At 40.0% G+C, this 26,602-nt stretch overlaps 1 protein-coding gene across 1 annotated transcript; it reads right to left on the bottom strand.

Annotated features, from left to right (window-relative positions):
- Window positions 1-9,534: 9,534 nt before the first annotated feature.
- Window positions 9,535-9,636, bottom strand: Smp_198770 (hypothetical protein; the record flags this gene model as incomplete). The annotated part of the gene is made up of 1 exon (XM_018790812.1): window positions 9,535-9,636. One exon carries the CDS (start codon window positions 9,634-9,636, stop codon window positions 9,535-9,537), a length of 102 nt encoding a protein of 33 aa, XP_018645834.1.
- Window positions 9,637-26,602: the final 16,966 nt, after the last annotated feature.

Raw genomic sequence — 26,602 nt, forward strand, 5'->3', positions numbered from 1 at the left:
AATCCGATCCGTACTAAAGTCATACAGTTAGACGGTTAATCAACAATGATCGCCGTTCTCGTGAAACCATGGATAAAAATCTATTAAGAATTTGCGAAATGGTAAGTGTTTATCCTGTGGTAGGTTTCACCTACATATATCATGTGTCATTTATCATGCTAAATGCTTTAAATGTGGTAAGGTGAGACACATTTGATCGGTTTGTAGGACCACTCGTAATTTCATAGCAAGCAATGCTACACTTTGTAATTCTGATACTATTGATTCGGGTGATCTTAATAATCGTGTACTATCCTTGTGTACATCTTACATTACCTCACTTCATATTCCAGAATGGTTGTATTTCTACGAGGGTGCTTTTCACGATTTTGTCGACGTCTCTGACATCAAATCCTTTATTTCAGTTGTAAAGTTGATAACATTATGTCTCGATAATATTTTAGATAACAGTGTTTATACCTAATACGCAGGCGGACAGACACATGATAGAGCCAAGTAGCAGAAGAATGTGTTGGCTCAAACACTGATCAACTGATTGAAAATAATCGCTTTATCAAGAGTGATAAATCTACGAAAACAGTAAAGGTTTAGATATTTGATCTGGAAAACTGGACGTTACTCGTACCAATATTTTGCAGAATTGTTTGATTTTTCTTTGTTGAGTCTGGCTCACTGTTGAACTCGAGGAATCTCGAAGGAAATCACACACTTCATTCAATTAGGAAATGTGCTTTACGCACAGAAATTTACACATATATATATTGAATCTGCATAGATATCAAAAGTCTGAGTAGACGTGGAACAATACTAGTATATTCAATATCATAAATAAGAATTACAAATTGACTGGTGTTCTGAGGATATAGAATGACGATTTAGGTTATTGGTGAAATATTATCAGTGAGAATGGTGTTTGTCCTGTGAAGCACCTACACCAACATCAGATTTCATTGAAAACGTTTTAATAGTTTTGCCAATCCAGTCGAATATCTGACTGGCCTTATCGCTGCCTGCTTCTGCGCAAACTGGAAACGAAATAAAGCAACAACACGATAATATGAATAACAATCATGACAGACTAAACACAGCATTGTGCCTACAGTCTACTAGCCAACACACAATACATTGAATGAAACAGAGTAACACTACATCATATTGTTGAATATGCTCAATCTATAAATCCATACAGATGAAACGTTACCATGTGGAAATTAATATGAGTCAGCATTGTGTGATGTGTCCAATACGAATTGATCAGCAATTAGTAAGATGAGACTCACCTGGATTCTGACATTCGAATAACACAAGCAGTACAACCGTGATGAGCTGAAATGAGAAGATCGATCAGACAGATAATATCACACAACAGAATTGTAACATACAGTGAGGAATTGCATAGTGTTGATTTGCTGAAGAACTGAGTGTTGGATTCTCGATTGTGTGACGTGTGACTGAGTCGCTTTTTGACTGCACACACTACACCATTGTATTTATAGTGGGCTTCAGCCATTGCATGTCCACACACGTGGTCACACTCGAAGTCTGGTAGTTCGATAGAATCAGTAGTCGAACACGTGTTTTACATTAGAGCTCAGTGATTTCCCACCTTTGTTCAAACACATACATGTATCATATATTCGGAAACGTCGTGAATACGTTTGCTTTTGATCGGAATGACGGAAATTTGTTGAGAATGACAGACTTTGAATAATAATTTGAAAGTTTCATACGATCAACTCTTTTGCCCATACATTTGTGCGAATCAGCAACAGATTTGTACGAGTAACGTCCAGTTATCCAGATCAAATATCTAACCCTTGGTCGTTGAAACGGACTGTTTACGTACATTTATCACCCTTGATAAAGCGCTTATTTTCAACCAGTTGATCAGTGCTTGAACCAACACATTCTTCACATGTCACACAATCATGTTTGTCAATCAATTATTTCACTGTCCTGTCTAGTATTACTCACACTGATGCCATCTCAAGTTTGTTTGTCGCATGTTGTCACTCGCGGATATTCGTCACTAGTCTTTTTCATCGTGATCTCGGTTGTTCTGAGAATCTCTTCTGTAGTTGTCTCTATCACTTCTTCTGTTTTCACAAAGCCAGAACTACATGACATACGTTGAGTGGGATGTTGCTGTGTTGTTTACAAACACTGACGGGCTAACATTTATTGAGATCCGTACTTCGATGTGGCAAGTGTTAGTTGACCTTCAGTGTGATCGCTTTCATTTTACACACCATCCACTATTCAAGATATTTTATAGTGATTTCTACACGCGAGCGTAAGAATATTTCCATTTGATGATCTTTTTGAGTTTATTCTTGAAACGTCGTCTCCGTTAGTGTCGAGCCTATGCAACATGTTTTCTTGAAAAATATGACTTGCTATGTGGCCTAATTAAAGCATATTGAAAGTGTGGCATATTGTTATGTTTATGTCCCAGTGCAAGTATAATGCAGATGCATATAAGTGAGAGTCAACTTTGAATTTGTATATGCACTTCGACAGGACTTTTACCCTGAATAATAAAGTGTATTGAAGCGAGTTTATGACATGTTTATACTTAAAGCACTGTAATTAAGTGATGTTGTTCGAGCAATGAGGATAGGTGCTAGTTTCTGATATGCATGATAAAAGAAAATAGAAAAACATTCCGAGTGAGATGAAGAACAGATGGGTGAATTTTTGATTTTGAAGCGAAGAAGACGACACGGAAGTTAAGCGTAGTATGAAAGTATATGTGATATAAGGATGAGAATAAGTGAATTGTATCCGTTAAGAATTGTTTATGGAATCACTTTGTACGCGTATTCTTATTCTGTGACTGTTAAGTCACAGCATTATATGTATATTCTTATTGCCTTGATCATAAGTCCTTATTTGTCATATTGAGTATTATCAATCAATTAACCACTTTTTAGAAATCTCGAATTTATTAATGAAAGTTTTCAACAATCATAGCTTGATCCTGTATAAATGTTATTTCCCATTTTATGGTGTGATGTGGTCTGATTTGTTTGTAATATGAACTCAGTATGTTTTCGATATATGGATAGTATCACGGAGGCTGATATTTATGCTCTGTTCTAAACGAGCTGGGTCAGGAGAGAATCTATGTACCCGGCGCAATAATAAGACATCTAGACTGCTCGCAATGGTGCATGCATCATTCGCTTGATCGTATGAGTCAGCCCATGTAAATTTGCGATAATAGTATGACTGAGGATATATCAGTATATTTGATCGAGAAACTGGAAACGTCGAGCTGTGATTATCAGTGATTTTGACATGATTGGAAGCACCAATAGAATTGTCGTATTCCATTATGTCCGTGTTTCTATTTTGATGGCATAGTACCTTGAAGGTCTATTACCTCAAGACAACAAAGTAAGATAATGCTTTCATGATATTCATACCTGATCAAGTATGTTCGATTCAAGTTTACTAATAACTAGTGACAAATCGCCTTTCCAATTGATTGCTTCTGTTACGGTTATTCTGTCTTTCGACATGCTAAACACCGGAACGATATACACAAGACTACACGTACACCAAAATTTTCACTTCCGGAATTGTCAAGCAGTTAAATAACAAGTGTTCGACCGAATCAAGCATTCAAATTATTATTCAAAATCTGTCATTTTCAATGGATTTCCGTCATTCCGATTAAAGGCAAAGGTATTCACGACGTTTCCGAATATATGTTACATGTATGTGTTTGAACAAAGGTGGGAAATCACTGAGCTCTAATGTAAAACACGTGTTCGACTACTGATTCTATCGAACTACTACGAGAACAACTATCCCACATCTAATTTTGATTATGGTTACTTTCGGTTAATCGTTTTTATTAATTTACTTAACAGACATTGTCATTTGGATAGTAAGAATTCGCAAAACCTTTGTACAGTTATGAGCACCAGAGCACATGACAGACTCTAGCCAAAATGTTGAATAATTAAATATCATTCGTTGATTCTTCCCTATATGTATGTATGCATTCCAATCCTTTCATCAGCTTTTGCTGTTTCTGGCTGTGCCCTTATGCAATTTGTAGCACGTTTATACAATGATGGATGATGAATGCAATAGGTCGTTAAGTTGTGTCAAACGTGTTCGTGACCGAAAACAGGACTGGTTTCATGAAGAAATTATGACAGTTGACACATAGGGGTTGTGTACAATCAAGCGTTTGCAACTCCATGTCACTCTCAACTGAACAGTTCGGTGGCGAACGTTATTTGCAACTTAGAGATTGGCATCATACAATTTACTTTCAAAAACACAGTAAAATTAGGGAAAATTCATCACCAAACTCCTAACACAATATCGTGGTGAAGAATGTCAATGTATAATTCAACTTCACGGTTTTGTGTGTGAAAATCCCTCCATGCATAATAAATGTAGTATGTGTTCTGAAAACAACGCCTTTGATAAGTGTTCTAGGTTTTTACGGCGTGCAGTGAAAGATCGAACGTGAAAACGAAGGGTATCTGATTTGTATGTATTAGGAAAGGAAATAGGGTACATAATTGTAGACAAGATCATTCGAAACTGGAAAAATATGGTAATCGGTAAAGCTTTCCAGTACATAGACTGGTAAATCAAAATCCATCTAAGGTATTTCTGGGATGAAGTGAGGTGAGTCAGTGGCATTTGTACTGGAATTTAGTTGACCGCCAACCAGTTTCATCCTATCCTCAAAACACATCAGACAAGGATCAGTTCCTTCGTCTTTCAGAATACATGGTGGTACGTGGTAATTTCATGTACCTGCTCATCACACGTGTCCACAAACATACTGGAAACAAGACCACAAAGTAATACATGCACACAATCATTTAAACGAAATGTCACAACTCCGGTATCATGTGACTGGTCGTCCAATCAAGTTAAACGTTGGGCCGAATATAATGGTTGTAGTCGATTGACAAGTAAGATGTCAGTTTCCAACTTACCACATACAACACAACAGCACAAATCGACACTATTGAACAACCGGTTTCCGGGTGTGACCACATGTTCATATGTAGAATGACCGACGTCCACTATAAATATAACAGTGCAATGTATGCGGCCAACTGACGAACAAGTCATCGAGAGAGAAACATTCACTTCAACAGCAAACCACTACAATGCAATTCCTAACTGTATGTTACAATTCCGTTGTGTGATATTGTTCGCCTGATCGATCTTCTCATTTCAGCTCATCATGGTTGTACTTGTCGTATCGTTCGAATGTCAGAATCCAGGTGAGTCTAGCATTACTCGATGTTGATCGATTACACTTGACCACGTGATGTGTTGCTAACCCATATTATCATTGCCGCTATCACTACTGATATTCGTGATTTTGTGATGCTGTCTTATTTCGTTTTCAGTTGTCGCGGGTCCGGGTATGGAAATCGCCAGTAACGTATTCTCCTGGATTGGCAATATTGTTAAGAAGTTCACGAACAAACCTGGACTTATAAAGGGTTCTAAGCAGAAGGGACGAGTGTCCATCGAAGAGAAGTAACAGGCATCTGACATCAACTTGTGCTACACTCACAACATCACTCAATTTGTAGTTCCCATTATTTGTGATAAATACACTTGCACTGTCTCACAGCTTCTGTGGTTCTTCTCTCCATTCAGACTCAGTGATTTCATGTAACTGGTTTTTCATGTCTCACAGTAACTGCCTCGATCAGGAAATACTCTCAAACCAGCTTGTTTCCTCCGTTGTACTGGTGTTCATGTAGGCACCAAATTGAAAGTCCATTGTTGAACCATATGTTTATTTTGTGTTATCGGTTTGTGGAAACCTGAATTCACGTTTCATTCTATTGGGATTCAATCGTCATGACGTTGTCTCCTCAGTGAATCAGATCGTTCGCAAATAGACTTTGCAACGTTTGCATCGTGTATATTCCATACGAAAATTCATCAAGATTTGAGCGAACAATTTTAAGGGGATTGAGTGTCAAATAGCTATAAGACATTAGATAAGAAATGGTTACTACAAAGTATTCAGAGTATTTCATCAGCTCATCAAAGTTTGTGGGAACGACATTTGATCAGTCTCAACCGATATGTGTGCTTATCAGACGGGTGTCTCGAATTCGCATACACGTTCGCAAACATTTTTGTGACTCTGAATTATCGCTGCAAAACAGTGTGTATCAACAAGCATTATGGAACCATCTACTCACAGTGAACATTGGCTAACAGAGCTTGATCATGTCATTTTCACTGAACAGTACTGCGTTGTAGTCTCGGGTTGAACATCAAATACGAACTGCAGGTACACACAGATGACGAGCCCCAAATAGAACAAAACGCGCGTCGTGGATCACACTGCCAGCCTCTATCCACCTTTGCTTTGAATGCTCGTGAATTGAGACAATACCGTGACGAAATTCGCTGGATGCACGTATGCCAATAAGAGACAGATCAAATGCAGTCCGTAACATCAATGGAAGGATTCAAGTAAACTTTACCAAGTGAAAGTGCAATGGTCATCGGTGCGTCATCAAATGCAGGTGGTTGATATTGTACCGTGGTTTGAAGACAATATGAATTTTAGGAATGTGATGTATTCCTACGATGCGTTTCAATCAATGTTTTGTCTTTTTATTCTTTTGTCCTTATTCTCTTCTCTCCTAATCTTTTGTGCTTTGGTTTATACTACCTAATAATATTCACTTAATTATTTTTGTTCGCAGCAATTTCTACGCGTATGTTGAAGCGCGTGTTTATCGTGTGGCATTCCAAAATATTTACATATACTTATAACATTTATAGTATTAGACCTTAAGTGACGTCCGAGTTTTGCTACTATTCGTTATTGAAGCCTCACCAACTGATTCACTCGTAGCTTAGGACGCCAAATAACAATAGAACCAAATTCCAATTTTGGTACCAATGTTTATTCGTATTTTCAGTTCGGCTATACATATTCTCCATTAACATTCTGAACTGCGTTGCCTACTGGCACCACAAATTTGGATATTCTCATATCGTCAATATATATAACCTTTTTCATTGGAGCCGTACTCAACCTACATTTTATATTTTAGACAAACGTGTTGGAAGGTACTAATATTCAATTTTACTGTGGAGATTATAAAGAACCGAAACCACATCTCTTTGGGCACAATAAGACGGCAAATTATGCCGTTTTTGTGCACGTGAAAATTGTTATGGTTTGCTTTGTGGTGCCGATATTTCCCAGCTAAATACTGAAATGACGATATTTTGTTGATTTCAGAGCATTATGAACTGTTGAAGCTCATACGTTGTGGCGAATAATTGTGATCAGTTTTGAGGTTTGCGTTGCGCGTTGAGTGATGTTGTTAGTGTAGCACAAGTTGATGTCAGATGCCTGTTACTTCTCTTCGATGGACACTCGTCCCTTCTGCTTAGAACCCTTTATAAGTCCAGGTTTGTTCGTGAACTTCTTAACAATATTGCCAATCCAGGAGAATACGTTATTGGCGATTTCCATACCCGGACCCGCGACAACTGAAAACGAAATAAGACAGCATCACAAAATCACGAATATCAGTAGTGATAGCGGCAATGATAATATGGGTTAGCAACACATCACGTGGTCAAGTGTAATCGATCAACATCGAGTAATGCTAGACTCACCTGGATTCTGACATTCGAACGATACGACAAGTACAACCATGATGAGCTGAAATGAGAAGATCGATCAGGCGAACAATATCACACAACGGAATTGTAACATACAGTTAGGAATTGCATTGTAGTGGTTTGCTGTTGAAGTGAATGTTTCTCTCTCGATGACTTGTTCGTCAGTTGGCCGCATACATTGCACTGTTATATTTATAGTGGACGTCGGTCATTCTACATATGAACATGTGGTCACACCCGGAAACCGGTTGTTCAATAGTGTCGATTTGTGCTGTTGTGTTGTATGTGGTAAGTTGGAAACTGACATCTTACTTGTCAATCGACTACAACCATTATATTCGGCCCAACGTTTAACTTTATTGGACGACCAGTCACATGATACCGGAGTTGTGACATTTCGTTTAAATGATTGTGTGCATGTATTACTTTGTGGTCTTGTTTCCAGTATGTTTGTGGACACGTGTGATGAGCAGGTACATGAAATTACCACGTACCACCATGTATTCTGAAAGACGAAGGAACTGATCCTTGTCTGATGTGTTTTGAGGATAGGATGAAACTGGTTGGCGGTCAACTAAATTCCAGTACAAATGCCACTGACTCACCTCACTTCATCCCAGAAATACCTTAGATGGATTTTGATTTACCAGTCTATGTACTGGAAAGCTTTACCGATTACCACATTTTTCCAGTTTCGAATGAACTTGTTTTATCACAACTCATAATTTACAACTGATTTTAAGTAACAAATGGTTAGCTCTAAATTACTAACGCCTGCAGCATCATCTTACACTTTATATAGAAGTTGATAAATTCGACAGACATGTTCTACTTATTTATTGTCAACGGTGGTGACTCGGAATCAGTTATTTTAAGGGCGAATGTATCGTTTCTTTACAATGGTATCCTCTTGAAATCATGATGTAGTGCAACAACTAGAAAACTTCACCGATTTCCTTATCACTCGCGAGAGGCAATAACTGGTTTCATTCTACTGAGGAGAGAATAGGTTGGTTTGCCAGTGTCCTTTTTGATGTTAGTAGACACAACAGATATGTGTTTTGGAGAGACCGTCTTTCTGAAGCTCTGAGTGATTCCACATGGTTCGCGAGAGGCTGTGATGAATGATTCAGATAGGCTGGTTGAAAAATGATAACGATTCCAGTTGAGTCATCTAGTTAGGTTACTCCTATTTTAACCCCATTGAAGGTGGATGGAAAAACACCTGAACATGTGGTGACGATGCTGAATGCTCAGCTATCGCAACAGTCGTACCACAGAAAAAACTGTAACTTTTCCAGAAAAACTATGACAGTCAAAGTATTTTTCTAGAACAGACCAAAGACGTGCATATCTATGAATTCCACTGAATGAACATATGAGTGAATCAGCTGCTATTACTTTGCCATTCGCGTTGTTCAGAAAGAAATCAAGCGGTTTCCCTGTAATATTTCAGCAAGTAATCAGTCAGATTAATATCAGCGCACATGTTGTTGAATCGCATCAAGACGGTATCGTGGTTCATGCTGCTACATTATTAGCATGAAGTGAAAAGATGTATTCGCGAACTCAATAGGAGGCTTTAGTCGTAGTATGGGGAATAGGAGAGCTACATGAATTTTCGTTTGATGTCGAGGCTTTGTCGGCTCAAACGAAGAACAACTGACCTAATTTATGCGTTTTATCATATATGGTTAACGAACGAAAACGTCCGTTTCAACAACAAACGTTAAGATATTGCACCTGAATAACTGCACATCATTCGTACTAATCTGTTACTGATTTGTATAAACATAGACAAAAACAGTCGACCTCATGAAGCAGGCAACTCGAAAGCCTGGTACTGCTAAACCACAAAGTAAGATAACGCCTTCATAATATTCACACCTGGTCAAGTGTGCTTGGTTGAACTTTATTAACAACCAGTGACGAATCGCCTTTCCAATTGATTGCTTCTGTTACGGTTATTCTGTCTTTCGACATGTCATACACTGGAACGATGGACACAAGACTACACGTACACCGGAATTTTCGCTTCCGGAATTGTCAAGCAGTTAACCAACAAATGGTCGACTGTATGAAGCATACAAATTATTATTCCAAGTCTGTCATTTTCAACAGATTTCCGTTATTCCGATCAAAAGTAAACCTAATCACGATACTTACGAATACATGATATATGTGTGTGTGAACAAGGGTGGGAAATCACTGAGCTCTAATGTAAAACACGTGTTCGACGACTGATTCTATTGAACTACTAGACTTTGAGTGTGACCACGTGTGTGGACATGCAATGGCTAAAGTCCACTATAAATACAATGGTGTAGTGTGTGCAGTCAACAATCGAGCCAGCCACACATCACACAAGCGAGAATCTAACACTCACTTCTTCAGCAAATCAACACTATGCAATTCCTCACTGTATGTTACAATTCCGTTGTGTGATATTGTTCGCCTGATTGGCCTTCTCATTTCAGCTCATCATGGTTGTACTGGTCGTGTCATTCGGATGTCTGAATCCAGGTTAGTTTCGTCTCACTCGATGTTGATCGATTGCACTTGATCACATGACATGAAGCTGACATGTGTTGACAAGTACTTGGAGAAGCATCTTCTATTCGCTGATGTGAGGATTACCGAGTTGCGGTAATTCACTGAAATGAACTGGTTTGTGATGTGATGTGTTGTGGTTGTGTAACATGGATAGTTGACGTGTCATTGTTTTTCTCTGTCACACTTGACTGGATGAATAACATTTTGATGTTTTTGTACCTGACTTTCAGCTATTGCAGCACCGGCTCCAGAACCAGCACCAGCACCAGCACCAGGTGGAAGGTGTCCTTGCTGTTCCGGTGCATGCCCTCAATGTCCTCGGTGTTGTGGATGTCGTGGATGTCGAGGTGGAGACTGTTGTGGTGGATGTTGCAGTAGGCGTCGCACTATCAACACGAACTTGGAGGATATAATGGGTGGCAAGGTCAAGATATGAGTGTTATCAACTTGTAGTTTTGTTTGTCTAGATTGAATACACTTTCATTGTTCCATAAATTCCCGTGTTCTGTATTTGTTTTACATTCACCGATTTGCGCTTTTCCAACTCAGTGACAGAAGGCATTGACGTGCTTACTAATCATAATCGTTTCTAATGATTATTGGATGTGTATTACAGTGGAGAATGCGTAGCACGAGGTACGTTTCCACATGTTTAAGGTAACTACGGTAACTGGAGTGCGAAAGTGTGTGTATACATGGAACGACTAACACACACAACGAATACAGATGTGAATTTCGTGAAATCAGCAATTAGAAATCCAAACAAGTTTTATATGATTTATTTGTAAAGGAACCTCGTGTTGCTCGGGGACCACTTACGCGGTTACTCAGCTATCAATCTGTTGACATGAAGCCAACATCTTGACTGATATTGCAATTGCTTTACGCAATGTATGCCTAAATTGGAAACAAATGTGACATATGTTTCATGTGAATTTTACAGCTATTTTGAATATGATATTGTCATGTCTACCATTTATCTACAGAATAAATGTGTGAAAGTTGCTGATAAGATTATGATGGCCAGCATGGAGCCGAATTTTAAAGAATTCGTGGCTTTCTTAGAAGAAGGTGCCGGGATTGCTCAGACCCATTATGGAATACTGGCAGAGTGCAATTCGAATTTTGACAAGGAGAGTTATAACGGCCAATTTAATAGGAGGACGCTCTTAAATGTAGCGAGCAATAGCATGACTCAAACAACTTAGCCAGGGCTGTAAGTTGCTAAATCTTGTGACTCAAGCCTCACGTTTGACGTTGAGGATTGCAGTAGTTGACATAGTTCAATGTTACATATTGATCGCACAAATGACCATATAATAAATTTAGCTAGGGATCGGAACTGAACGAAGGTTTGTTTGGGCATCATTCTGGTCAGACTGTGTGGTCTCAAAGGTAGTCTGAAAACCTAAGCATTTCTAGATAGTAGTTCTGATACTTCTCTTGTATGCAAAGAAATAATTGATCAGTTGGGCCTCATGGGTAAAGAAGCTCCATTAAACATAACGACTGTGAATAGCACTACTGCCTACAAATGTCTGTAAGTAAATTCGGAGGTATTTTCCTTGGATTAAAGAGGATTTGTAGGAATCCGTAAGGCTTATAAGACTAAGAGATTACCGGTTGATTATGAAGAACCTTTAACCAAACAACAGCTTGGACGATGGGAGCGTTTGAAGGATATAATCTTCTCGAGGTTGCGAAGTGATCTAGTAGACATATTAAGTGGATGCGATGCTCCAGACGCACATCGGATTTCAGATCAACGTCTGGGAGATAGAAAGTATTCGTTTAGTATGTTCACGCATTGCGATTAGATGATTACTGGTCCTAAGGGAGCATTTGGATCCGTACATCAAGTTCAGTGGTGCCACTGATTTCTTACTCACGATATCTTACGGGACCTAGAAAGGTTTTATGATCATGATTCTGAAGATACAAACATGCTTGATAAGGAACATCCTGACGAAAACAAGAGGGCTTCGGAAACAGTCACTTGTTCCTTTAGTTTGATGGACGGCCAATTCCAAGATGGCTTGACCAGAAAGTGTAGCAAGACAAGGTTACAGAATAATTTTGAATAAGCTAAACTCAGACCGACGTGTTTAAATAATTTGAGGAAAGAAAGCATCAGTCTGCAGAGACATAAGGCTTTAATACATAAGCAACTCTGACAATAGCTCTCCCGGAAATACTGCCGGTTCCAAGCACGGGTGAAGGAGGAAAGTTGAGAGAGGGGCCAGCAACCTGATCCTGTAGAAAAACACCCTGCTGAAAAAAACGCTAACCAAAATAAACAAAATAAACCTTTCGAATTCTGCCTTCCAATTTGAAGGAAGAATAATGGAGCCTCATGGTGAAAGTCGATATTCTCCGGTAGTCACAAGGTCAGTGCTTCTTCTCACAACAATTATTAAAGGTACATGGAATGCACGGACATTGTGGGAGACTGGAAGGACTAGTCAAACAGCAGCGAAAATACGGAGATACAACTTGGCAGTGCTCGGAATCGGCGAAGCTCAATGGACCCAAGCTAGACGGCAAGGGCCAGATACGGAAGAGATGCTGCTTTACTACGGTAACGAAGACGCAAATGCTACTCACACTCAGGGAGTTGCGATGACGTTGTTTAAAGAAGCACATAATGCACTTATTAGATGGGAATCTCACAGATTCAGGATCATCATAGCATCTTTAAAAAACAAAGAAGGAAGGAATCACAATAAATTTTATCCAATGTTATGAACCCAAAAATGATAGCAACGACGACGATAAAGGTCAGTTTCATGAGGGGCTGCAATCAATCATAGTGAAGTTATCAGAAAATAACCTGACAACCCTGATCGAAGACCCCAACGTCAAAATCGGAGTTCACAATAGCGGTTATGAAGATATCAAGAGACGACATGGACTGGGAGAAATGAACGAAAATGGTGACAGATTTGCGGATTTATGAGTATTCAATAAAGTGGTTATATTTCGATGGTGTAGTAAGAAGACGAAAATTATCATAACTATGTGGGTGATACAACCCTCCCCCACAAACACATACAAAAACGTACATGGGCCTCACCGAATCACACTACAGAGAATCCAACCGATTGTACTTACATCACTAAAATTTTCAGGTCAATGTAAGACTTGAGAATGAGAAGAGCTGACATAAATTCAGATCACCACCTGGTGATTGCCAATATGAAACTGACAACTAAAGATACGCCATTAGAAATTTTAATACAGCCTTCTTACGAGATACTTACAGACTCAAAGGATTCAAAATAGCTCTCAATAACAGGTTTATGTCCATCAAGGTCTACTGAAAGAAGAAAATACCATGGAGGACGATTGGAAAAGGATCAAGGCAGCTCTTACTTTAGCGTATCCGGAAGTTCTAAGCCTCCGGTAGCAACATCACGAGGAATGGTTCTCAATCGAAACCCTATACAAGATTCAAGAAAGGAAGAACAGAGATTAGTCACAGACAAACAAGAACACAGAAAGTCAATGCACAAGCTGAATACACAGAGGTGAACAAGTAAGTGAAAAGGGCATTAGAACCGACAAGCAGAAATACGTGAAAGAGCTGGCAATGACAGGGGAAAGGCTGTAAGAGAAGAAAAACTGAAACTACTATATGACACGACGAGCAAACTAGCAGGGAGATATGGTAAACCAGAGAGATCAGCCAAGGACAAAGGAGGCAGGAGAATCACTGAAGTTTAAGAACAGAGTAACAGATAGGTAGAACATTTTGAGGAACTCTTAAATAATAATAACAATAATGTAGTATTTCTGCAAGGGCAGGTACACGCCATTTTTAAAGGTTTGATCTACAAGTTAAAACAGTTACTGGTTCATAGTATGCATCTGAAGCAGGGTGTAAAATCCAAACTAAGGTTTGGCTAAAGAATAGCTGTCTCGGTAGTTTAGACACTCACTATTACCCCTTTGAAATCAGAACAAGGGGATTGTGAAAATAATGGTCCTAAATTTCATCATAAATATAAAGGTACATTATTACCTTAACAAATATTGCCGCTCAGTTATTCAACCAATTATTGTTCCTTCAATAATCAATCTAAATCGCAATAAATAGACAAATTGATAAGAAATATAAGAAAATTACCGAACGCGCCAAAAGATAAGTGTTATTCTATCCTTTCTGGATAGACCAAGTAAAAATCCGTTCAAAATATAATAGTTTGTTGCTTTATAACACAGAGTGTTTCCAATTTGGAAAAGTGCTTCAATTCACAATCAAAATGCATGATCCCAGTCAACTCAATAAACACAATCAAAGAGGGAAAAATCAATATGGCTTCCGTCAAGATTAGGTATCAACTAAAACAACATGAATACAGCTCAGGAAGAAACATAGAAACTTAGCGAAGGCAAAAGAAAAATGAGAAAGCTATAATAAAATAAGATATTACCATCTCAAATGGCATCAAAAAGGCTAATAAAATGTACAACTAAAGAAATCAATGAAAACAAGATGCAAATGTATACATGGAGGAATTTTCACCCACAAAACCCTGAAAATGGATCTTACACAGGTTTGGTAAGTAAATATAATCTACATAGGTGGATGTCAGTTCATTCGTTCAGATATACTGTGTAGTCTTCGAAATATTTTCCAAAGTAGCATTGCATCCACGCTACACACCAGATCCAATCTCGACAAAAATGTGTTAGGATTTTCGTGGAGCTAAGTATTTATGCAATGCAACTTTTTAAGTTTATAGTTTTTTATAAAGTAGACTGGTAGAGGGCATGGTGCGAACAATGACCATGGGAGAGCGCGTACGTCGAGTTCTATCCAGATGTCAGAAGTTCCATAGCTTTGCCCTCACGTCAAGATTCTGAAGGAAAAAAGAGAAACTGAGGAGCAGCAAGGCATTTGGATATGAACGATAAACAATGCTTAACATTCAGTAGTGAAACAGACAGTGGTATGATGAATCATTAGATTAAATTCATACTAGCTCTTGTTGCTAGATTGAAATGTGATCAGGAGCTCCAGATGGGAGAATGCAGTAGTAAAGTCGAATGAGATGTGATATTCATCAAGATTGAGTAAGTCCAAATGAAGGAAGGGAAGTCAAGTTTGGGATAAGAAAGGCTGTTTATTAGAACACAGAGTGCATATAGAGAGTAAATTGTTAAGAATACTAACAACTTTATCCTTTATTGTCTGTTTTTTCTTCACCCAGTGCCTGCCATACAGTTTTAATATATAAGTCCTAGTTAGCATGTTATAGGTTGACTTAATAGAATAGCTGATCCAGCATAAAATTAGAAACATGAGTCTGAATGGTGAGTGTAGAACAGTCTCAGTATCACAGATTGGTTGACTTGTTCTCAACCATAAAGAGCCTGATACAAACAAAATGTTCTGCCCCACAAACATGGGTGGATTGAAGTCATCGCCCTCACCATCAATACTTGCTGGTCAGTAACTCCACCCTCCCTTCTTTTCTGATGTTAGGCTCATTTAGGCTTAATTTTTGAACACATATCTTAACTCATACAATGTCAGCTTCACTGGAGCCATCGGACTTCAAGTCAGCACACGCAGACCTCCTTTAGATGTCATTCCACTAACGATCGAAGAAATGGGGATGGCCATCAGACGAATCAAGAGTGGAGCTTGAGAATATACCAGCTGGAGCAGTGGAATCAGGCATAGGAAAAACTGCAAACATGCTCTACGTTCTATTCAGGAAGATTAATGAGTAGAAACAAAAACTGACAGACTAGAAAAAAGGACACTTCATCAAAATACCAAAGAAAGGGGACCTGAGCAAATGTGAAAACACCGGCGGCATCACACTGCTATCAGTACCAGATAAATGTTTCAACTGAGTGTTGCTGAACCGGACGGCTGACTCAGTAGGCGCCCAACTTCGTGATCAGCGGACTAGCCCATCTCAACACGGCTATATGAGTGACGTTCATGCTCCACATCGCACCTGTAATTTTCTGATCAAATTATCCAGGGAACAAATTTTGGTCAGTCCTTGATAATTCTGCACTTCAATTTTAGTAAAGCCTCCTACAATGTCTCACACAAAGTTCTTCTTAAACCTTCTCCACTTAGCATACAGAATCTCCTCTTATCTTCGCTCAAATCTTTTTTGGCAGAATGTAACAAAATCGATCGCTTTGGATCTTGCTACTCTTAGCCTATGAATGTAACCTGAGGGGTTATACAAGAAAGTATAACAATAATAATAATATGTTCTCAAATAACAGTTTGTTACATGAGACATGCCGGTTTACAGGCAAGATCAAATTGTTACAGAAGTTACAATTTTCACTGTAGAAAATTACTCAGCTTGGATGACATTTTATAGGATATGAATGTAAATGAATTTCGTAAGAAACATGTGAATATCACACTTGGCGCACTTTATGAAGGTAGCGTTGCAACATACAGCTGATGGTCGAGAATATTTACATGTGAAGTAGGGGGTTTTTGGAAGCTTCAACCTTATATCCCTCCGGAATATCTGAGGCTTTAATAACGGTGTAGGACGAAGTCACCCGTGCCATATCTGTTTTCGGTGGGGTATGTCCAAGGAGGCTGAAAAAGGTGTAAGAAAAAGGAAGGACGAAAAGCAGAGCACACAATATTCATGGAGGAATAGTTAAGGTATAAACATTTAGTCTATTTGTCTGTTACTGAAGTACTTATTAAACAAGAGTATACTAATGTGTTAAAGAAAAATAAATGTGAACAAGGTATGAGTGGATAAGGAACTGCATAAATGAAGGTAGTTCAGAAAGAAGTATGCAATTGTGTAATTATAAAATAAAGTGCAGAAAACAGTATTCCGATACAAATGGCTGTCTCCCTTTTTTTCGAAGCTGTTTGAACTCTCTTTCTGTTTTTAGATTTTATAGGGTATGGAGTGGGTTTCGTTTTTAGCCAATTGTCTAGTTTGCTTGTAATAGGATTACTCGGTAGGGAGTGGAACCAATTCAGCTTCTTTTAACATAATTTAAAGAGGTATTTTGCATGAATAAGTTCGCATCAATACCGTTGGTTCGTGACATCCCACTACACATAAGGAGCCGTAATTTAACATGTTCTGCCCTACAGACACGGGTGGATTTAAGTTATCTCCCCACCATCATGTTTGCTGGTCAGTGACGCCAGCCTCCCTCCTTTTATGATGTTAGGCTCTCTTACGTTTGTGGTCAGTATGAATATTTCTTTAATCAAGGACCATAAGTGGAATACACTGTCTCTACAAGTTCCACGGTAAAAGCATTTGTATTAAGGGTTAGATATATATTTAATATATCGTACTGCTATGAAGATAACTAATGGTAAAAGTTATGAGACATGTCAGATTATATGGGGTTTAGAGATGGTAAGGACTAATAGTAAACCAGAGGATATGAAAGAGTAGATTGTAAAATTTTCAGGGTAAGAAAAAATAAAACACTGCTCAACTCACAAGAATTTGGGACATTTGAGCATCTTTTGATCGGCCTTAGTTGGTCAGCATCCATAAGATTAGTGAGTTATCTGTCTACTTGTAATAAGAAAAATAAAAGGACATGACACTTAGTAATAGTAATGTGGTTTTAACGATTAGAGAGATTCGGAATCTGAATGTGAGGGTCGGGAGCAGAAGGCCATGAGTAATAATCAATAAATAGTAAGGGAGGATAAAGCATGTGTTCTTCAGTTTGGTTATATTCATTCGTTATATTCTTGTTACCTCTAGATATCAGGCGGTCCATAATAAAGTGTCTCATTGGTGGGCGTTTATTTTATTTATTTATTTAAACACATATATATTGGTACAAAAGGGCACCAGGTACATATGCGCCACACAAAATAATGAAAGTAGGAAGAGAAGGGATGAAAAGATAAGGCGGACTGAAATGTACAACCAGAAGACTCTTTCAGTTAGGAAAGTTAGAACCATTCTTTATGTAGAAAGTAAAAGAAGGTTGCAGCAGGATCGCCACTGGCTTCTATTCTGAGCCATATCTGATAACGTCTCTAGCCACTGTGTTGCACCATCTCTCGGACCCCAACCAGGGAGTCGTGAAGGACCAACAGAAGCTAGCCCTTTGCAGCTCTCTTTCATACCACGACACCATGTCATACACTGACCTCCTCTCCGCTTTTTCCAACCAGTCCCAGGGTCGGCAAATAATGCACGACGTGGAAGTCTCTGGGACGACATTCGTAAAACATGTCCAAGCCACCGAAGTCGGTGTTTCAAGATGGTGACACCAATTGAATTATCGTCTCTGCGCCCGAACACACGATGCCGAACCTCTGCATTACTAACATGGTGTTGCCACTGCATGTCAGCAATCCTTCGGAGACAACGATGATCGAACACAGAGAGACGTCTAACATCCTCAACTCGGAGAGGCCAGGTTTCACAAGCATAGAGTAAAACTGCTCTCACCGACGCGTTGTAAATCCGACCTTTTACAGCCAGACTAACATCACGAAGGCGCCAAAGATGGCCCAGATTGGCATAAGCCGCTCTGGCTTTCATTATACGTGCATCAATCTCATCACTCACGCCACCGCCAGCACTTATATAGCTACCTAGATACACGAACTTCTCAACTACTTCGATCTCCTCATCATCCAGGGTGAGTACGGGATGAGAATCCTGCCAGTCTTGTAGGAGTACTTTGCACTTGGAGGGTGCAAAGCACATGCTGTACCTGCGGACACTGATTGCCAACTGATTAAGTGCTGATTGCATGCCTTGGGCATTATCGCACAGTAAGACAATATCATCCGCATACTCAAGGTCGAGAAGTCGTTCTCCAGGTAACATATCCACACCGCCATTACTTACATCCACCAGAGCTGTTTCCAGGATGTCGTCGATGGCAAAGTTGAAGAGGAATGGTGAGATCGGGCAACCCTGCCTAACCCCGCTGCTCGAATGAAACAAGGGAGAAAGGTGGTTGTATGCCCTCACTCTGCCTGAGGTGTTCGTATACAGGGCCTTTAAGATGTTAATGAACTTCTCAGGCACACCCTTCTTCAATAGACAATCCCAGAGAACAGTCCTGTCCAACGAATCGAAGGCAGCCCTGATATCAAGAAACACTACGATTGTTGGCCTGCGATAAGTATGAAGGTGTTCTAACATTTAACGGAGGGTGAAGATGTGATCAATGCATCCTCGACCAGAACGAAAACCAGCCTGCTCCTCGCGAGTCAATCGTTCTCGGGTTTTAAACAACCTACGAAGAATGACAGAAGCCAATAGTTTGGACGCAACCGAAAGTAGACTTATCCCCCGATAGTTATTGCAGGAACAACGTGAACCCTTTTTAAAGATAGGGACGACTATTGACTCATTCCAAGATGTTGGAACACTTTCTTCCTCCCAAACCTTTCCAAACAACACAGTCAATTCCTTAGTCAGAAGGTCACCACCATCTTTAAAAAGAGCCGGAGGTAAGTCATCTGGGCCCGGTGATTTGTAACGTTTCAAGAGTTGGAGTTCCTTGCGGACTTCCGCCTCATTTGGTGGATCAGTCGTCACCGGCCATGGGGGGCAGGACAAGCTGGTTGATGTTGCCGGAGCAGCAGGCCAGTTGAACTGCCCTTCGAAAAATTCCGCCCATCGTCCAAGACGTCGAGAGATGTTAGTGATTGGCATCCCGTCATCCTCGTAGATTGTTTCACTCACACCAGACTTCTTGCTGCCAGTGGCTCGGATGAGTTGGAAGAGCTTCCGGCAGTTACCAGATGCAGCTGCTGCTTACATCTCATTAGCACGCTCCGACTACCAGGCTTCCCGGTCCTTACGCAAGCTTTGCCCGATTTCATTACGTAACAGCCTTCGTTTGTGGTCAAACTCACGGTCACCCGGAGTAGACCGACGGGCTTCCATCAGTTATAAGGAGCCAGAAGAAACCCAGTGCTTGTAAGCGGGACGTTTCGAGAAGCCGCAAGCGGCTTTACTCGCCATTTTCATGGCGTCGTGAAGATGCAACCAATGCTCATCTATACTTTTCGGTGGGGTGGTAGCTAGCCTAGAGGCTAGCTCCGCTCGATACTTACTTGCAACAGATGTTGCAGCCAGTTTACTAATATCAATCCGTTGGTGGTGGTCAATCCTTCGGCCACTGAAAAGTAAGGCGAGATTGGCGCAGACCAGGGCATGATCAGACTCCAGATAGGTACTCCAAAAGGAGCGGCAGTCTTGTACACAACCACGCCAGCGGTAGCTGATCGCGATGTGATCAATCTGAGTCCAGGCTTGAGATGCAGAGGGAGGACGCCAGGTGGCACACCGGCGATGACTGTGCCGGAAGTTAGTGCTAGCCAGAAACAGGTTGTGGTCTGTGCACAGTTGCAGCAAACGGTCCCCGTTATCTGTCCTGCGACCAACAAGTCCCCATCGGCCACCTAAACGACTCTCTTCTGTGCCTAGACGCCCGACCTGAGCATTCAAGTCTCCGGCTAATACTACAATATCTGTCGAACGCGCTTTCTGGAGAAGAACTGTTAACTGATGGTAAAACTCATCCTTGATTGTATCCGGGCTGCAATCTGTCGGGGCATAGGCGGAGATGACGAAAAGACACCGTTTCTCACGCCGATTTCTTCTCACTTTGATGGAACTTTCTAATCTAACAGCACATAACCGACTGTTAATGGGGATCCAATCGATTAGTGCTGCCTCAGCCCTAGCGCTTAGTGCGACACCAACGCCAGCAAGACCAGACGAAGATGCCACAGGGTCCCCGGATAAGCGCACGTGGAACAAGCTTTTCGAGGCGACAGATGGAGAGCGGATTTGTAGTACTTCACTAGAGTCTTGAATACGGGTCTCGGATAGACAACAAACATCAACATTAAGACCTTCCAAAGACATAGCCAGCCCTATCTGTTGTCTGATATGCATTAGTGTGCGAACGTTGAAGGAAGCCAGCTTGAACGGCGTACGTGGTTTCAGAAAGACTGCTTCAGTATTCATTATCGGTGGAAGCATTCACTTTCAACCAGACAGTAACTGGAGATCGTTTAGATAGGACAGATTTTCCACCATGGGCGAGCTGCTGCATAAGTTGAAAAGTAAGGTTACACAAATTGGGGATAAAAGGAGGTGAGTTAGCGATATGGTAAATAATAATAATAATAATAATAATAATAATAGTAATAATAATAATAAAGGTAATAATAATAATAATGTAAATTGTATGGCTTTTAGTATGAGCAGGGATATTATCGTCAATAGAGTTCACCATTTCATTCATTTGTGTGTGGGCTGTGATACTGCCCGGGTGCCCAAACCGAAGCAGGTGGTTTTCTTAGGGGACCACACCCCGAGCCTTTGACCTAAAGGTCTGATCCACAAAGCAGTGGAGCATCGTGAGGAGATGCAGTCCCATGGTTGCCGTTGACCAATGACAGGTTCTTCCGCCATTCGTTCCATCAGGATACTGGAGCCCATGTGCACCATTGGTTTGGAATCAGGGTTTTCCAACTCCCCTAGGTGGACCCTCCGGGAGTTCAAGGAATAATTGGTGAAGCTCTTTAGAAATTAGTAACAGGGTTATTAGCCTTTTAAATTTGGTAAAGGTGTCACTATTACGGATAGCTATTGGCAACATGTTCCACAATAAACTATACCTGACCGTAAAAAACTTACAACGCATTTGTCTTTGGTGTTTTACGGTAAATAGTGTATATGCATTGTTTCTTAGTCTATAGGCTGGGTCACTGATCATAGTTGGGCAGGAGGTTAGGAATGATAGTCCATTTATTGCTTTGTAGAGAAATATCAGATTGTTCCTTAACCGACGGTGCCATAAATGTTCTAAAGGAGGTGCATACATCTACTTCTGTAATCGAGAGTGGAGTCACTTCCTAGCAGTTGGCATGTAAAGTGTCCTTGAACATCTTCTACTCTTATTTTTTCAGAAGTATTTTTTACTCCGTGCAAAGACGGAGTTGGAAAAAACTGAGATAAGACGCATTGTATTGTGCCTCCCCACGGAAATCTTTAGTAAGAGGCGAAAGATGTATCTGCAAATGAGGAGACACCAGAGTTATGACCACTTCATTACTCTTTCTCCTGTTCATCAATGACGTGTGTTCACCCTTTCAAAATGGTTAATCTTTCCTTTCTGCCGACGACCTAAAAGTGGTTTATTCATTCTTGTCTCCTACTGAAGAAAACTACATTTCAGAGGTTATCCAAGAAGACATGAAGAAGTTATACGAATGGACTGTGCTGTGAGATCCGTTACTGAGCGTTGAAAATGGTGGATTTATTCACAAGGGTTGCTGCCTTAACCTAAATCTGGTCCTACACAAACATATACTTAAACGCCTCAGCACTGTTTATGGCTTGGATTTGGGGTACAGCGACAGTCTTAACTTTTCCGAGCACATTACAACCCAAGTATCCAAAGCAAGAAAGCTCAGTGAATTCATAATGATAAATTTCAAATAACACCGAGTCAAGAATAATATTATGTAAAAAACGTATCATGCTAATCATTGAATATGGTATTCTAGTTTACAGTAATTGCAGGCATAATGATTTAATGAAAATTGAAGGTGCTCAAAGAGGATTGACTAAAGCCGTTTTGGGGTATTCTAACAACAAGGATTACCACCAAGGATATCAGTAACTCAAGTTAGGAGTTCTCTGAATCAGTCTCACTAAATCAAATTTTGTCTTTATCTACCGGCTTATAAGTGGTATTTCTTACTCTTAAACACGCATCTCTTCGTACTCTATTATCCCACAATCAGCACAATAAAGGGAAAATTCTATTGATTCCGAGAACCTACACAAACTTACTTCAGAATGTCTTCGTTACTCGCTACTCAACAATATGGAACAGACCCCCGGCAAACCCACGTTGCAGCGAAACTATAACCTGATTCAAAAGCCCCCCTAATCACATTTTTTCCCGAAAGTGATTTGTGTTAACCAATCAATATCGGTGTGATTACCAACGATTTCCACAAACAAGGTCCGATATCTACCTAGCCGACAATGAAGCAAAGTAGAACTTTTGAAAATTTTCTCGTTATTTCATTTCCTTTTCTTTCTACTTGTCTTCATATCCGAAGTCTGCTTATATTCATATTTACGGCTAGTAGTTTTATTATTATCATGATTGGTTATCGGACATATTGGATATTCCTTATGTCCTTTCTTTTCCCTCTGAATATGTTTTATTTCCAAACATCCGAAGTTTGTAATCAAAATGAAATTATCTTCTGCTACTCCTAAATAAACTAACTTCAGATTGATTTTATCTTCAACACATGTATATGACACATAATGACTGATATTTGATTATCCCTTGCAGTTAGTTAGCACTTACATCGCATCATTATAAAGTAATACTGCACAAACTCTTATTCTACCATCAAATCTTGTCGTAATAATGATTTATTTTCCTTTTCGTTTATCTATTTTAATACACATATTGCCCTTCCAAGCAAACGGTCAACTATTAACAATCATGCGCTGAGCCGCGCCGCAATCTTGATTCAACAGTCCGGCAACATGCAACGGTAAGATGAAGTAATAGAAGATGAATCTTTAACCAAGGTCAAATAATAAAATCCCAGACAAGGAAGACTGAGGAGAATGAAGTGTAGTTAAAAGACATTTAAACAAAGGTTAGAATATTAGATGGGGAAAAAGAAATAATAAATAACAGTACTGTTTAATAAAATGCTCTTGAGAGATTTTCAGCGCGTTCTTTTCGTTACAAGGAGTCTTGCTTACATGGCTGATGTGCTGAACATCTGGGCTAATATTATCATAGACAGGTAAGGCTTATTCACGAACTGCATCTTGTTGTTGACGATACCTGTGCTGTCTACCTTACATTGCTTGGCTCTATTACATGTCATCGTTTTTCACTACTAATATATCGAGTAAACCAATGTATCCGGACAACAAACCTACACAGACTTTGATTGTAGTAATAGTGGTGGTAGTACATAAAACCACCAATGAGAAGCATGCCAGAAGTGTTATACAAAGGAAGTAATACTATTTAGAATGGTAGAAACGAGCACTGTTCTTCATAGGAGTACAAGATTGTTACACCTTCAACACCTTAAATGTATTGACAGTTTTGATCTTACCGCAGTGATGATGCTAACGGTAGTAAATTCATAGAGTTAGAGGCTGTAATATGAGAAGTGTTGTTAATATAAAGTCGTTGAAGATTTTGTGTATATTAATCTGAGTCTGAAAGCTGTGCCGAATTCAAGGAGCTGTAACACGCTATCCTTGAGGGCTCACCACTGCTAGTTTGTCTACGTGTATCGAACTCTAAGTAAAATACATAAAGTATCTTTCCATGTGTTATATCGATTGCCTGTAAATATATAACTTACTGATTCACGCCAATTAGAGAGGCGTGAATTATCGATCAGAGCAGTGACACACGAAAACCTGTACGAGCAGTCGTAAGCACTTGTCAGTCCTTCTTTCCCCCTAGTCCAGCCAGTTAAGTCTACAACACCAATTACAGCCTCTACAATATGAACCATTATTCTCAAACACACTGGGTTTATATACCAAACAAACTGACCACATCGTACCATAAAATAGAAAATAACATTTGTACAAGATTTGGCCGAATGTGGCTGTAAGTAAGGGGAACAGTAATTAATAGAGTGGGTATAACTCAGGAATGGTAAATCGTATAGTAACAGTCTATGGATCAAAATAGAGCTCATAATAAAAGGAACATGATTATGAATACTTGGGTCAATTAGCAATTATACATTGGGAAATGTACATGTCATATTGGTATATCAACATTCCTCAAAAGTTACTATTCATAATCCTCTTGGGGATAGAACACCGTGAGTATCCCTTGCATTACTGATCCACGCACACAGTTCCTCGCGGTTGTAAATGCAGTACCGCGCGAGTTCAACAGGTACGTAACACTTAGTATGTTCACTAGTGAACCTGACGAAACGCTAAAACGATCGATTCTGAAACGCGGAGAGCTAACCGATCGACAAAGATTAGACCAACTCCTTAATAACATCGACTTGCAACATGGTTCTGCGACAGACATGTTGCTAAGGATGAGGGAAGTTATTGGCCAAAAAACGTTCGATGAAGGCCTATTTAAACATTTTTTCTTATCTAAACTTCCGCAACAGGTGCAAGCAGTTCTCGTATCCATTCAAAACAGAGCCGTAGACGAGTTGGCTGCATCTGCCCACCGCACACTTGAAATCACGAAGTATTCTCAGTCCAAGAAAAACCTCAACAGAGACGAAATGACATTTCCGATCTATATCATTCACTAACACGCTATCTTAGATTTCGTAATGACCGTAAACGGTCGAAAACCCCGCGAAGAAGCAGTTAACGTAGACGATCTGTCTCCAGACGACGAGAGACGGATAACCTCAACTGATGCTGGTATCATAACCAGTATGAAAAGTCTTCCAGAAATGGCAGAAAACCCTGCAAATGCCTTTCGGCCTGAGAAATGCTGCCTAAACCTTCCAAAGATTTATAGATGACGTTTTCTGAGGTCTCAACTTCGTATATACGTATGTTGATGACTGTCTGATAACAAGTCCGGAAAGAGAATCCTAAACCCAGCATCTAGACACTGTGTTCGAACAACTGCAAAAGCATGGCATCACAGTAAACATTCACAAGTGCCAAACGTGAACTGACTCCTTAGACTTCCTAGGACACACTATTGATGCTCAAGGCATCCTCCAAGAAGCAAAGTGGCGGCATTCTGGATTACCGAGAAGCGACCGCGATGAAGCGATTGTGCACATTTAACGGTCTGGATTTGTTAGGACCTTTACCAGATTCAAATGGATACTATTATCCTTTAACCTGAGTAGACCGTTTCACTCGATGGCCAGAAGCAGTGCCTATCAAGGACATTACTTCTGAGACAGTGGCTAGCGATGGGTAGCGAATTTCGGCTGCTCTCCAACCATCACTAAAGACCGCCGACGCCAGTTTGAATCTGAACTTTTCCATTGTCTGACCACACTATTATAAATCACTCGCTTTCGAACGACCACCTACCACCCACAAGCAAACGGGTTGGTAGAACGCTTTCAGCTGCAAACATTTCACAGTGAACCAATGCTCTCCTACTCGTCCTACTAGGTATCCGCAATGCAGTGAAAGCTGACATTGGATACACTGCAGCACAGCTAGTATATGGGACGACACTTTGACTTCCAGGAGAATTCGTGGATCCTTCATCTTCTTTAATGAACATTGATCTGAACTCCTACACAAGCAGGCTTACAAACGTAATGCGTTCAGTCAAACCTGTTTCCACTCGACCTCAATCAACTAATGTTTTCGTTCAACCTAACTTACGATATAGTACGCATGTCTTCGTACGTCAAGAC

The sequence above is a fragment of the Schistosoma mansoni genome (assembly GCF_000237925.1).
Source record: "Schistosoma mansoni, WGS project CABG00000000 data, supercontig 0013, strain Puerto Rico, whole genome shotgun sequence".
In the NCBI taxonomy this organism is placed as follows: domain Eukaryota; kingdom Metazoa; phylum Platyhelminthes; class Trematoda; order Strigeidida; family Schistosomatidae; genus Schistosoma; species Schistosoma mansoni.